This window comes from Mustela nivalis, assembly GCF_964662115.1.
Source record: "Mustela nivalis genome assembly, chromosome: 6".
Lineage (NCBI taxonomy): Eukaryota > Metazoa > Chordata > Mammalia > Carnivora > Mustelidae > Mustela > Mustela nivalis.
The window spans coordinates 140,293,384-140,308,114 of NC_139025.1; the positions used below are offsets into that span (position 1 = coordinate 140,293,384).

The 14,731-nt window shown below is 34.9% G+C and overlaps 2 protein-coding genes across 3 annotated transcripts in view; both read left to right on the plus strand.

Annotated features, from left to right (window-relative positions):
- The window catches only part of LOC309867653 (melanoma inhibitory activity protein 2-like), a 525,646-nt gene that overhangs the window by 155,117 nt on the left and 355,798 nt on the right, over positions 1-14,731 (plus strand). The window lies entirely within an intron of this gene.
- Positions 1-14,731, plus strand: part of LOC309867644 (myocyte-specific enhancer factor 2A-like) — a gene marked incomplete at both ends in the record, with an annotated part of 98,858 nt that overhangs the window by 62,754 nt on the left and 21,373 nt on the right. The window contains 3 exon segments of the mRNA XM_082736703.1: positions 6,359-6,490; positions 8,867-9,086; positions 9,778-9,837. Of these exon segments, the coding sequence (XP_082592829.1) occupies positions 6,359-6,490; positions 8,867-9,086; positions 9,778-9,837 (412 nt within the window).

Below are 14,731 nucleotides of genomic sequence, written 5' to 3' on the forward strand. Positions count from 1 at the left end.
AGATGTTCTCTTGCACTACCAGTTCTATTCTATATTATCCAAAAGCCCACTGGGGCATCTCCCAGCAGCTTTCAGAATATAAAAGTTAAATACATGTATGAATTTAAGAAATTATACCTATGAAATTATATTTTTTCTCATAGTTCAAAAGTAGCCAAATACAACAATTTCTGTGGATCCATCTGATACAAACTAAAATTTTAGATTGCCTTATTATGTATTTTTACAAATTCATAACTTTATGTTTTAGAAGACTTCTAAAGGAACTTGTCATAGCATCCTGATCTCGTTCTTTGCCTTTTTTTTTTATCTTGCAAGTATTAATAAATAAATATTTTATGCTTGTCTACCACCTTGTTTGTCTAGATTCAGAAAAATGTAAAGCAGTCTAGACTTCAGTCTTTGACTTGAAAGTTCACGTATTAGTTGAGGGTACATTAGATAGGTAAATACAAGGTAGTATAAATAAATGAATCTTCTATTGAATAAGTGCTCTTAGAATTTTATTGTAGGGAAGTAGTAGGGGAAAAGTTTCATGGAAGATGGGGTTCAAACAAGGCCACAGGCCATAGTGAGCTATAAAACAGTCCTACAGAAAAGAGGGCAGGGTTTTAAACAAGTGAGCCGGTAAGTAGGAGCTAAGCTGTTGGTGACTTGCAGTTAGGCTAAGGAATTTTGGTTCTGTATTCTGTATCTGTTATTTCCAAAGAGGGATGTAAGATATGTAAAACAGTCTCTTGCGGTTTAGGAAGAAAATATTAGAAATTCTACTCTAAAATGTGCTTATTAATATTAAAAGGATTAATTTATGCATATAAATTGCAAAATGTATGCATATTTGGGGGGCTGTGCATAAAATATGTGTCTGGATAGGGTAGCTAATCTAAGTCTTAGAGACTGCTGCTTTAGATTCTAGAGAAGCATCAAAGATTTAAAACAGGTGTGATAATACAAAGTGGTTTTGAGGAGACCCGAATCTCTAACAAGTTATGGGACAGATTAGAAAAGAGAGTAGAAAAAGTACAAGGGTATATTCTAAGCATCTAGATATAAAGCAGCACAGGCCTGTGTTGAATATGGTGGCAGTGGAAATAACTATAATCTATAAAACTTGGTGTTCCCTGTGAATTGTGGGGGAGAAAACAAAGCATGCACCGCAAGATTGCTTTCTGTGTTGACTGGAGAAGGGTAAGTCTGAAGAGGGGATCTGTTTAATGAGAGGTAGTGAGTTCCATTGAAATAGAGTAGCCAGATATCCAAATGAAAATGTGCAACAGGCAGTTGAGACTATAGGTCTTCCAAATGTTAGGTTAGGTGTGAAAGAAAGCATAATCATTACTCTTACAACTATAGAATGAACAGGCATCAAAGATTTTATTTAACGAATGAGTACACCAGTAAGATGTTACAGCCAGTTCAAAGAACTCAAAATACCATGTAATAGTGGTTAAAGAATGCTGAAGTGAATTTACAAATGCAAGAAAACAGGTCAGTATCCACAAGGTGATAATCAGTGACATCCCACAGGAAACAATTTCTATGAACAGGAGTTATTTGCAGTTATTATTCATTTTCTGCAAGTTAATTAACATCCATCCCTACAGAGTTGTAATATAGCTTTGTCAAAGAACAAAGGTAGATAAACCTGAATGAAAGTTCTAGCCAGGATGTAATTTTCATTGTTTTTTCCATAAATTGATGGAAATGTTTTAAATTTCAGAGCCTTCCTATTGGTAGGGCCTTTAATCAATAGAAGTTTTTAAGTTCCTCTTCATTTAGTTAAAACTCATTTAATTAATACAAAAAAAAAAAACAAAAAAAAAAAAAACGACCCACCTCTTTTAAGTTTAATTTGGGCATTTCCAGCTCAGAAACTGTGGATGTGATACAGGGATCCCTTGTCCCTTGGAAGTTTTGTTTTTTGTTTTTTGTTTTTTTGTTTTAAGATTTTATTTGTTTATTTGAGAGAGCACAAGCAGGGGAAGCCTCAGGTAGAGCGAGAGGGGGAGAAGCAGGCTTTCTGCTGAACAAGGAGCCCAATGCAGGGCTTGACCCAGGACACTGGGATCATGACTTGAGCCGAAGGCAGACGCTTAACCAACTGAGCCACCCAGGTGCCCCTCCCTTGGAAATTCATATATGTAAAACACCACCCAGTCTTCTAGCAGCTCAAATTTCACCTTAGAACTCACTTGCTTCAGATGGAGAGGAACCCTGCCTCAGAAGATTGTGGGTTTGTTGTTGTAGACTGTTGTACTCTTAATACTGTGATAGGAATAGCATTTAATTTATGAATTACCACAAGAATTAAGGATTACTCTTTTATTTCTTGAAGAAGAATACTGAAAGGTTACAAGCCTTCTCTGATCATCTCTCCTTAATTTTTGATACTATAATAAATTAACACAAATCACTAATCAGTTAACCAAATATTTTCAAAAAATTTAGCAGCACATTAGTTTTTTCTTTTAAAAACCAATGCTTAGTACATACTAAATCCTAACAAGAATTACTGGGAAGCTCCCTTGAGTTTACATTTACTGTGAAACATAAGTCAAGGGTAGTTTTATACTACTGTTAAACAGTACTCTTCAAAAGTAAAATCATGACTCTCAAATTGAAAATGAACATGAATCAAAGACTTTAACTCGTGGGCACCTGAGTGCTCAGTCCGTTAAGCATCCAGCTCTTGGTTTGGGTTCACGTCGAGATCGTGGGGGTCCTGCGATCACCCTGCATTGGCCTCTGCATTCAGTGCAGAGACCACTTGAGAATTCTGTCCCTCTGCTCCTCTTTCCCACTCACACACACTCTTTAAAAAAAAAAAAAAGATTTTAACTCATTAGTGACTGAGGAAACTGGAAAAAATTACAAGTGGTTAATAGATAAATCCTAAGATTAGACAAATACACAAGCCCATCAAGAAGGCAAAATAAATTTTCTTCATAGGTGCAAAAAAATAAAAGACCTGACCTCTTCCACAGTAGTGACAGAAGTCAATTGAACCACCATCAGACAGAATTTATTTGCATGTCTACAAACATTAATTTCCATTATTACCAGTTTCAACAAATTAACTTCTATCTCTACAGAGTTGTTAAATAGCTCAAAGGCACAAACCCCATAGAATCGGATGACATGGAAGGATGTGCCCTAAACAATACATAGTTTTCCATAAAGACACTTAGGAGGGTTTTTTTTTTTTTGATCCATTTAAAAAGCTTTCAGAATCTGTCCTTAGATAACTAATACTTAAGGTAAATATTAGCTAAGGACGTTGATTATTTAAAATCTGCATTTTATAATGTATGTTCAAGTATGCAGAAAGTACCTGACCGAATTGGCCCAAAATATAAGAAGAAGTGCCATTAAAATCATAATATTGTTTACATCTATTGTGAGGAGTAGAAATGTTTGTTTTTTAAAGGTGTTTAGCTAACCCTCCAAAAATAAAATTTCTTTTATAGAAACGCACTGATGAAAATTATATGGGCATTCATTTTAGGATTTCATTTAAGTAATCTTTGCAGTTGGAATCATTAGACATGTTTAGAACACTGGTACAAAAGAACACTTAACAGGTTGTATCAAGTTAGCTTAAATTAATAACTTAATTATTTAAGAAAAGCAACTTCAGTCAACTTACATGATACATACCCGTGAAACTTGAAATTATTTTGGCACAATTGAACTTTCCCCATGAGTTTGCCATAATGTCACTGAAAACTGTCAGTTGATGTACAATAGCAAAGTACTTTTTATGAAGTACTATTTACTTCAGAATGGACCATAATAATCATCTGTAATAGCCATAGACTGTGCACCGTGCTAGTACTCTTAAGGAATACACAACAACAGATTCCTCAAAATGGTAGCCTTTCACACTGTTTTCTTCATTAACCAAGTGTTTTTATTGTGGCTGACCTGAAGCACGTGAAAAAATTGAAGCTAGCCTGTTTCTTATATGCCTCACCTAAGCTTGTTAATAGATGACAGCATTCCATGTGTTAGTTCCTGTGACACAGGAGAGACTTTTACTATTAAGCTATGTGGTAATGATAAAGAAGACAGAAAAAGTCTTTTTATGGTAGTTGGGTCCTCACAACAACTCTTCGTGTTCTGGTGATAAGAAGACGCAAGTTGGGTATCCAGTAGAGGTACATGAGCTTGTTATCTCCAGAGCTGATAGAGCCTCTTGAATTCCCTCACAATGACAGGAACCCCATCTGAAGTGAAGGCTTGCAGAGCTGGAGATACCAGAACACTATTCTTTATGAGTGCAAGTAGGGTTAACCCTGTTGTTGTAGAATAAAACTTCTGTGTAATTACTTTAAAAGGCCATATTCTTTTTCTTCAGTAATTTGAAAGGACTTCAAAGAGGCACATAGTTGGTGGTCACCCTAGTCTTAAGATGCATGAATATGATGGGAAAATATCTGGAGATTTCAGGCTAGAATAAGTCAACAAGTTCATGATGAAATCTGTGTAGGCACTTTTGTTTCTAGGGCTGTGTAGGTTATAAGAGTTCATTGTGTTCCAATATTCTGAATGTTAACGTCTTCATTGCTGATAGCAACTTGCAGAGCTTTGGCAAGCAGAACTTGCTACAGTGAGCAGGGGAGAATACATGTCTCCATCCCTTAGTTCTAAATAACTGGACCTTTTATGGATAAGTACACATAAAAGTTCATGTGATTAGTTATATCCATAGAACGTAGAGCCATGGGGCCAGTGTTAGGGAAGTACAGGTAGTGTTTGCTCTATGCTTATGTTTAGTGATTGTGTTACGGTGGGGGTTTCAGAGACTATATGTGGGATTCCTAGTGCATTCTAAGTAATTGAAGAAGTTAACGTATCAGCACTTAGGATTTTTTATGATTCTGTAAGCATGAAAAAAATCAAATTGACTAAAGGATTTTAAAATAATTTGACTTCAGGGAAACTAAGAAAATAATTTTCTATCTTAACCTGTTGTGTGTTTACATTCTTTCAGTGCTTATAAAATAAGCATTCATAATTGTAAATTATATTTTAAATGATATCAAGATTACTATGAATTAATTAAGTGCATCTTAAATCTAATTTAAATAATCATTAAAGAATATATTAGCAAACATAGTACTAATTTATTGATCAAACTTTGTTTCCCAATTAAATAAACTTCATTAGTTTACTTGGAAAATTTTAACTTCCCAAAACTTCACAGTGGTTGATTAGAAAATCAGCCAGCCTCAAAGCTATTTAAAATGTTGAACTCTGTAATTCTACTTTAAAAAAACACCCATTGGGGTTTTTAAAAATTTAGACATTCTGGAAATAAATTAGTATTCCACAGATTGTCAAGCCCTTGGTTGTAAAGCTACTCTTTTAAATATTGAACAAGTCATTTCATGGTGATTTTAGTGAAAAAAATTAAAAATCAGAAAACAAATGGTTCATTATATTTTTACCTCAAAATAAGAAGGAAAAGTGAACATATTGTCTAGGAGATACTCTCATAACACAAAGTTTTCCAGAAAGTCAGTTCAGTGGATTAGGTCAACCCCTGAAGGAGCTCTGTACGAAGAGGTAGCCAAGGGGGTGAAAGATACATGCTGTTTAACATATTATTACAAACTTTAAAAGTAAGTAGAAGGGGGAAAATTTCATTAGTGGGGTGTTTTTTTGTTTTGTTTTATAGAACTTCAAAATAAATTTGTTGCAATCTTACACCAATAGATGTTCAGTGTCACTAATAAAGTCACTAATAATATTTATACTCTACATAGAAAAGAGTCATAGCTGTCATATGTAAATAAGTATTTGAGTTTTTTGCCTTTAAGTTTTGTAGGAAAATGATAGTATTTAAGAACAAATTAGGAATGAGGTTACTGAGATAGGATGCTAATTGTTTCTGGTGGCTAGGATAAACTCAGGTGGAAAGCAGTTTCAGTAGATGAAGTTGCTGAAATGTTCATTTTGTAAAGGCACTATGATAGCTTCTCAGAGCATCATTTTGATACATTTCTGTGTCAGTTTGCACACTCATTGGCCCTATCAGATGTGTTGATCAGGCTGTAATCAGATTCAGATTGTAAATGTCAGAGCCGTGAGTAATTTAGTATTCTCTAGGAAGTTTGGGAAGAAAGAATCCAAATAAATTAACATTCCTTTTTTTCTTAATGTGCACTGGGAGCATTAATTTTGCTTATACCTAAGGTTTACCTTATTTGGAGGATTAGAGTACATTTGTGATCATTTAAAAACCATTTCAGTGGCTCTTGTAATAATTCATTCAGTCTGTGCTCTCTTAATAAATTTTACAAAACTCATGGCAAGTTAGTATCATTTGTGTGTGAATTTTCCAATTGTATTTCAGACTTTAAGAAAGAAAGGCCTGAATGGTTGTGAGAGTCCTGATGCTGACGATTACTTTGAGCACAGTCCACTCTCGGAGGACAGATTCAGCAAACTAAATGAAGATAGTGATTTTATTTTCAAACGAGGCCCTGAAAGTACTTTTACTTTACCTCTACTTTTTATTTGTTGATCCTTTTTGTTAACTTCATTATATAGGCTCTGAACAAGAAGGAACACAGAGGGTGCGACAGCCCAGACCCTGATACTTCCTATGTGCTAACTCCACATACAGAAGAAAAATATAAAAAAAAAAATAATGAGGAATTTGATAATATGATGCGGAATCATAAAATCGCAGTGAGTACTAAAGTATGGTTTCTGCTTTTATCTTGTGCATGAAGATATTGGCTACACATCCTGTTTATTTTTGCAGTGGGTGATGATACCAATAAGTAGAAGGGGAAGAAATTTTGTTAGGGTTTTTTTGTTGTTGTTTGTTTTACAGAACTTCAAAATAAATTTGTTGGAGTCTTATAATAATACATGTTCAGTGTCTTAAACAAGGAAGTGAAGAGAAAGCATCCTAATCTAAGTTCTACTTACTGTCTCCTATACCTTTGGACAGGGCGCATAAATCCCTCTCAGATGCCAATTTTCTCATCAGTAAAGTGAATGAGCTGGCTTACGTAATTTTTAAGGTCCCTTCTAGCTCTTAAATTTCCATGATCGTAAATATAAAGGGTTCATATAAGATTTCCCTTTCCCTCTCATGACTTAAAAAATATTACATGTACATTAGTAGATCTTGAGACTATAAAATATAAAGTGATTAGATTTATTACAAAATTTGATGTTTCAGGATTATTTTTAATTATTTTGTATAGTTGATGTAATAGTAGTAACTTACTCTTTGGTTCTTTGTAAATGTCCGAAAACTATTTGGCAAAATACCTCCAAACTTTTCTTTTCTTTTATTGTAGGTATTGAGGAAGAGAGGCTTGGCTTGATACTAATTTAAGGAAGCAATGTTTTTAAACTGGTTGCAAATCAAATACTTGGTTTAAAATTTTCCTATGCTCATACATCTAACCATCATGAAAACCAGTAGTTTTTTGAGTTATCCTTCTTTGATAGTTCTTCAAAGAGTTCTTACGGGAAGCTCATTGGCAAGAGCTGCTTAAAACAGCTATTTTGGATCTGATTTTCTAAAGCTGCATCTGTAGTGTAGGCTTCAGGGAACAAATTGGTTCTGATTCTGATATTTATCTTATTGTCAGAGTTAATTCTCTTAAAAACTATGCCTTGAAGTATACATCATGGATTATCTCTTCAAAGGAGTCCTTTACTATAAGAAGCTCATGAAAAATAGATTTAAGGAAGTATTTTTGTGCTAATACAGTTATTATTCTTTAAAAACATAAAATAAAATCCCTTCTGACCTCACATGGATGCTGGTGACTTTGTAGTAAATGTTAAACTGCAAAATATTGTGTAAATAAAATTGCTTTACCTTTGAAAAAAATTTTTTTGTCATGTAGCCATTGTTTTATGTCAGTTAATGAATGATAATTTTCTTTCTGAAATAATCTATTGAATAGAGAACATAAATTATATTCTTCCAACTTTGAATTAGCAGTGTTGTCACATTTTGCAATCACTTTTAAAATATGGGGAGAAGAAAGCTTTCTTCTTTCTCTATAATGGAGATTTTATAAAGAGAATTGTTATATTCATGGTTAACAAGTATATTATATATGGTCTACGAAGGAAATACAAGAAGAAATGACAAATACTGTTTTAAGGGGGTGTGGAATACTTAGGAGGGAAGTAAGATAGCATTTATAATTATAACTTAATCTTCATACAATTTAAAGATAGGTTTTCAGCGGTTAATTTTATTGTTTAGATGGTTTCTTTGCATTTCATCACACTCAGATTGCATTGTGTTGTATATATGACTTGAATTTTTTTTTTAAGTTTTGTCCATTAAGAATGTCAGTCAGTTAAACCAGGGCTGATTTATAATGTCCCACATTTGGTGTATTAAATTTATAATTTGTGTACATATTTTCTCCTTTTGTTAAATTTGTAATCTCTCAATAGAAATGTAATGTTACTAAACTGGTTTGGATTATTAAAGTGCAAATTTTATGCTTACTTGGTAACAATATATTTTTAATGTCTAAATCTGACAACACTATGTTAGTATCAGGTTCTGACATCTAATTTTCATTTCTAGGACTGTTTGAAATATATATATATATATACACACACACACTTTATAGTAGTGTATATGTATTCATATATAAAACGGAAATTGAAAAGTTTATGTCAGACATACTCATGTTCAAATGTAATTCTGAAGAAAGCAACTTAAATCTACCAGTTGATTAGTAAGAAACTATCCCTGTCCTCAACTTTTAATAACTGTGGAGTTACCTTATCCAAATTAAAATTCGTAAGTTATTTATTTAATATAGATGAAAATGAAACTAACAGTTTTCTCTTCCTTGTTCTTTATTTACAGCCTGGTTTGCCACCTCAAAACTTCTCAATGTCTGTCACAGTCCCTGTGACCAGCCCTAATGCTTTGTCCTACACTAACCCAGGGAGTTCACTTGTGTCGCCATCTTTGGCCGCCAGCTCAACATTAGCAGATTCAAACATGCTGTCTCCACCTCAAGCCACGCTGCACAGAAATGTATCCCCTGGAGTCCCTCAGAGACCGCCGAGTACCGGCAGTACAGGTGTGTAGTGGTCTCTCTTCTGCTGGTTCTTTAAGAAAAAGAATTGCTGACATAAGCAGTTTCTTATTTCGCTACCTTTAATTTTCTATGATGTGCGAGAGTCACTGCCACATAATTGATTCCATTTTAAGGAATATTTTTGAGGATTTACTGCGGCGCTGTGGCATCCTCTTGGGTACAGTGGACCCATATACAGAATCTGCCATCTATAACTTTCCTTTTCACGGGAAACCATACTTTGACAGGCAGAAAATTTAATTAGGGTATCATGAGCAAAGACTTAAAGTTCGAGTGTGAGTCACTCATGTCAAAAATAAGAGAGTAGATGTACCTGACTGGAGTTAGAGTTCATGAATTCAGCAAAAATCAGCATTTATGACTTTATTCTTTGTAATACAGTGTTTCCTCTTCTTTAAGTCCCAAATTTAATAGTACTGTTAGCACTGACCCCATTCTTAGGAATTTGTACTTTTTGATATTGATACAGGAAAGCATTTGTATCCAGAGCTTGATAGGTGAGCTTTTATATGTATATTTAACTATATCATATGACACAGTTATGCCAGATTCAGTCTAGGGCTAGTTTTTATTTTTGCTTTTTAGGAAAGGAGTGCAGTTTACTTCGTTCAGATAAGGAAAACCAATTCATGTTCATTCTCTGCCCTCTCTGTTCTCTCTCCAAAATTTTTAGGTGGGATGTTGAGCACTTCAGACCTCACAGTGCCAAATGGAGCTGGAAGCAGTCCAGTGGGTGCATGAATTACTCCTGTTTGTCTTTCTAGGCATCTGCCCTATATGAGATAAAGGGAATATTGTCCCTCAAATGAGGCCTTATACCAGATAAGGGAAAAATGGGTATATGACTAGATCAGACATGTCCCTTCATAGACTTAATTTTCTTCTGAGGGGTGTTTTTACTAATACCTAACATTTTTAAATAACATCCCTGCTCTGTTCTTTATACCTTGGCCTTGAGTGCTTCCTCAAGTGCTTTCAGATACTGTTCTTTGCTAAAGATGCAATTGCCTTCATACAGTTTTTACATCAAGCTAGTTTCTTAAAAAGAAGATTTCTGTATCATCTATTCTTGCCAAAAGTTAGATCATTAGCAGATGATACATTTTATAATAGCATGAAATGTTTTTGGAGAGGTTGCAATAACAAAGAAATGGTGGGCCTGCTTCTAGAGCTACAAAGATTATTAAGAAGTTTGTCTTCAAAGCATTGTTTTGGTGGCTACGTGTAGAACATCCACATTTTGTCACAGTTGTAGCCAAATTGGGTTAGTTTTGTTTTGTTTTTTACTTTAGGATCCCAAAGATGACTAGCAAGTTTAAACACATGTTTAAATATGTCTGCCCAACCTCCGAGTGCCGGCAAAGATACACTATGAACTGAACATTACAGAAACATGGCATATATGTCAAAGAGTTGTAAGAATAACTGTATTCCTTTGGATTATCATCACATTAAGTGGTCTTGGTCTCTTAATCTGTGATAAACATAGTTGTCATCATTGTATCATCATTGTATCTGGAAAAAAAAAATTTCCTCCCTGATTTAGATATTGTGTGTTCCTGGAGACTTCTGAACACAGACACTTCTAAGAAAAATTTACACTTGTATGTATTCAGCCCATTCATTCTATTAAAATGTAAGGAGCTTCTGCCTCAAGAGATTTGCAGAGATAATTGAATAAGTTAATTTAAGGTGATGAGAAAGAAACCTATTGCTGAGACAAGTTATAAAACATAGTGGTAGGTTAAATGCCTAATTCTACCACATATTAATTGTGCTTTGGATGGAATATTATAGAAGACCAATGTAGGATCTTTTTTAACATAATTGTGGAAAATTCATAACAGTCTTAATAGTTATACATTAGGCTGCTTTACTTATATGTGTATTTCCAAATATTTATAGTTTATTTAAACTTCATTTGAGTTATTTGCATGCCCATATACATACTCTTTTTGTGTTAAACCTTCCCATATGCTTGTACTCCCCCAGTACTGCCCATCTTACTTTGCCTTCTACTTCCTAGCTTAGCTAAGGCTAGACTCAAGAATTTCTATTTCATTTAATGTTAATTGTAAGTACCTCTTGGTTTATTTCTGAAATAGTTCCCCCCTCCCCCATGGAGTTTAACTCTTTGAAGATTTCTAATGTGTTTTCCCCTTGACTTTCCTTCTTTTTTTTTTTCTTCATCCTTCTGGCATATTGTAAACACGGTTCTAACTCCTGTCAAACAAGTGTTTCAATTCCCATTTTTTTTCTTGTACTTTTTACACTTCCTAAAAGCTTTTATCAATATTTTTTCTTATCTGCCATGCAACTGTAAATCTAAACTCTGTCTCTGCTGCTTGGTTTTTTTGTGCTCCCTTTGGTAATTTCAAACTCAGACTTTGTCATCATCAAAATACATTTTCTTTTGTTGTTGTTGTTGTTTTCATTCATTTTTCTTTTTTTATAAGCCTCCTCTCCCTGTCGTGACCTTTATGTTTAGAGGACTACATAATCCTACTCCTGGGATCATGGCACATCGTCATTACTTCATACAAAGCATCTCAGTCTGCTGTGTATTAATCCCTTTTATACCTCTGTTCCATTCCCATGCCCTTCCTCCCCCCATCTTAGGTAACTAATGTGTTTAGTGTTAATAGTGTTAATAATCATGATTAGGGAACATGTATTTCTATTAAAACTTAAAATTCAAGTAAGTATTAAAATATTGTAAGTGCTTAGTGAGAAACTTAAAGATTTTATTTATTTGAGAGAGAGAGCGTTGCATGAATGGGGGGCTGGGGGAGAGAGAGGAGACAGAAGGAGAGAAACAAGGAGCCTCCTTGCTGACCTGCTGACTGGGGAGCTGGACATGGGGCTCAGTCCCAGAAGCGCATCACAACCTGACCCACAGGCAGACATTTAACCAACTGAGCCCCCCAGGCACCCCTTTAGTGAGTTATTTAAAAGTCTGTTTACATTATTACGTATAAACAGAGATAAATCCTGCTTCTTAGGGTACACCTCAGCATCTCATAATGCATCAAGATTGTATGTCCTGATACTCGTACATGCCAATTTTACCTAGACTGCGTGTAACTCTACTTACTCCACTTGTGTGGCTTGTATTCTAAATGGCATATATATATATATATATATCTGCTTTTTAACAGAATTAGATCTGAGTAGACTTTTTATGTCAACTAAGATACCAACTGGAAGCATGTATTTATGTGAAATACTTAGAGCATACATGGGTTTAAAGTGTTTTTACTATAAATTGTCCCTAAAATAAATGATCTGCCATGGGTATTTTTAAAATGTTATTTTTGTGAGGAAGAGCCAAATAATATGTTTTAGCTCATTTTCAACAATGATGCCATTTTGATTTAGTAGTTTGGAAAAAGTAGTTTAAACTCATTATTATACCAGATATACTCTTTATGAATAAAAAGATTAAACAGTTAAGATTCCCAGGGAAGTTTAGAGGGAAAAATATTTAAAAGTAAAGAATGATTTCTAATCTATTTTACCAGATATGTTTCTTGGAACTGTATGAGAAGAAGGATTTATCAATGTTTGGTAAACCTTGTGTTAAATAAAACTAAGCTGATGAACACAGATGCGAAAATACTCAACAAAATACAAGCCAAAAGGATTCAACAGTACATTAAAAGGATTATTCACCACGACCAAGTGGGATTTATTCCAGGGCTACAAGGTTGGTTCAACATCCGCAAATCAGCCAATGTGATACAACACATCAATAAAAGAAAGAACAAGAACCATATGATACTCTCAATAGATGCTGAAAAAGCATTTGACAAAGTACAGCATCCCTTCCTGATCAAAACTCTTCAAAGTGTAGGGATAGAGGGCACATACCTCAATATCATCAAAGCCATCTATGAAAAACCCACCGCAAATATCATTCTCAATGGAGAAAAACTGAAAGCTTTTCCGCTAAGGTCAGGAACACGGCAGGGATGTCCATTATCACCACTGCTATTCAACATAGTACTAGAGGTCCTAGCCTCAGAAATCAGAGAACAAAAGGAAGTTAAAGGCATCCAAATCGGCAAAGAAGAAGTCAAATTATCACTCTTCGCAGATGATATGATACTATATGTGGAAAACCCAAAAGACTCCACTCCAAAACTGCTAGAACTTGTACAGGAATTCAGTAAAGTGTCAGGATATAAAATCAATGCACAGAAATCAGTTGCATTTCTCTACACCAACAGCAAGACAGAAGAAAGAGAAATTAAGGAGTCAATTCCATTTACAATTGCACCCAAAACCATAAGATACCTAGGAATAAACCTAACCAAAGAGACACAGAATCTATACTCAGAAAACTATAAAGTACTCATGAAAGAAACTGAGGAAGACACAAAGAAATGGAAAAATGTTCCATGCCCCTGGATTGGAAGAATAAATATTGTGAAAATGTCTATGCTACCTAAAGCAATCTACACATTTAATGCAATTCCTATCAAAGTACCATCCATCTTTTTCAAAGAAATGGAACAAATAATGCTAAAATTTATATGGAACCAGAAAAGACCTCAAATAGCCAAAGGGATATTGAAAAAGAAAGCCAACGTTGGTGGCATCACAATTCCAGACTTCAAGCTCTATTACAAAGCTGTCATCATCAAGACAGCATGGTACTGGCACAAAAACAGACACATAGATCAATGGAACAGAATAGAGAGCCCAGAAATAGACCCTCAACTCTACAGTCAACTAATCTTCGACAAAGCAGGAAAGAATGTCCAATGGAAAAAAGACAGCCTCTTCAATAAATGGTGCTGGGAAAATTGGACAGCCACGTGCAGAAAAATGAAATTGGACCATTTCCTTACACCACACACAAAAATAGACTCAAAATGGATGAAGGACCTCAATGTGCGAAAGGAATCCATCAAAATCCTTGAGGAGAACACAGGCAGCAACCTCTTCGACCTCAGCCGCAGCAACATCTTCCTAGGAACAACGCAAAAGGCAAGGGAAGCAAGGGCAAAAATGAACTATTGGGATTTCATCAAGATCAAAAGCTTTTGCACAGCAAAGGAAACAGTTAACAAAATCAAAAGACAACTGACAGAATGGGAGAAGATATTTGCAAACGACATATCAGATAAAGGGCTAGTGTCCAAAATCTATAAAGAACTTAGCAAACTCAACACCCAGAGAACAAATAATCCAATCAAGAAATGGGCAGAGGACATGAGCAGACATTTCTGCAAAGAAGACATCCAGATGGCCAACAGACACATGAAAAAGTGCTCCATATCACTCGGCATCAGGGAAATACAAATCAAAACCACAATGAGATATCACCTCACACCAGTCAGAATGGCTAAAATCAACAAGTCAGGAAATGACAGATGCTGGCGAGGATGCGGAGAAAGGGGAACCCTCCTACACTGTTGGTGGGAATGCAAGCTGGTGCAGCCACTCTGGAAAACAACATGGAGGTTCCTCAAAATGTTGAAAATAGAACTGCCCTATGACCCAGCAATTGCACTATTGGGTATTTACCCTAAAGATACAAACGTAATGATCCAAAGGGGCATGTGCACCCGAATGTTTATAGCAGCAATGTCCACAATAGCCAAACTATGGAAAGAACCTAG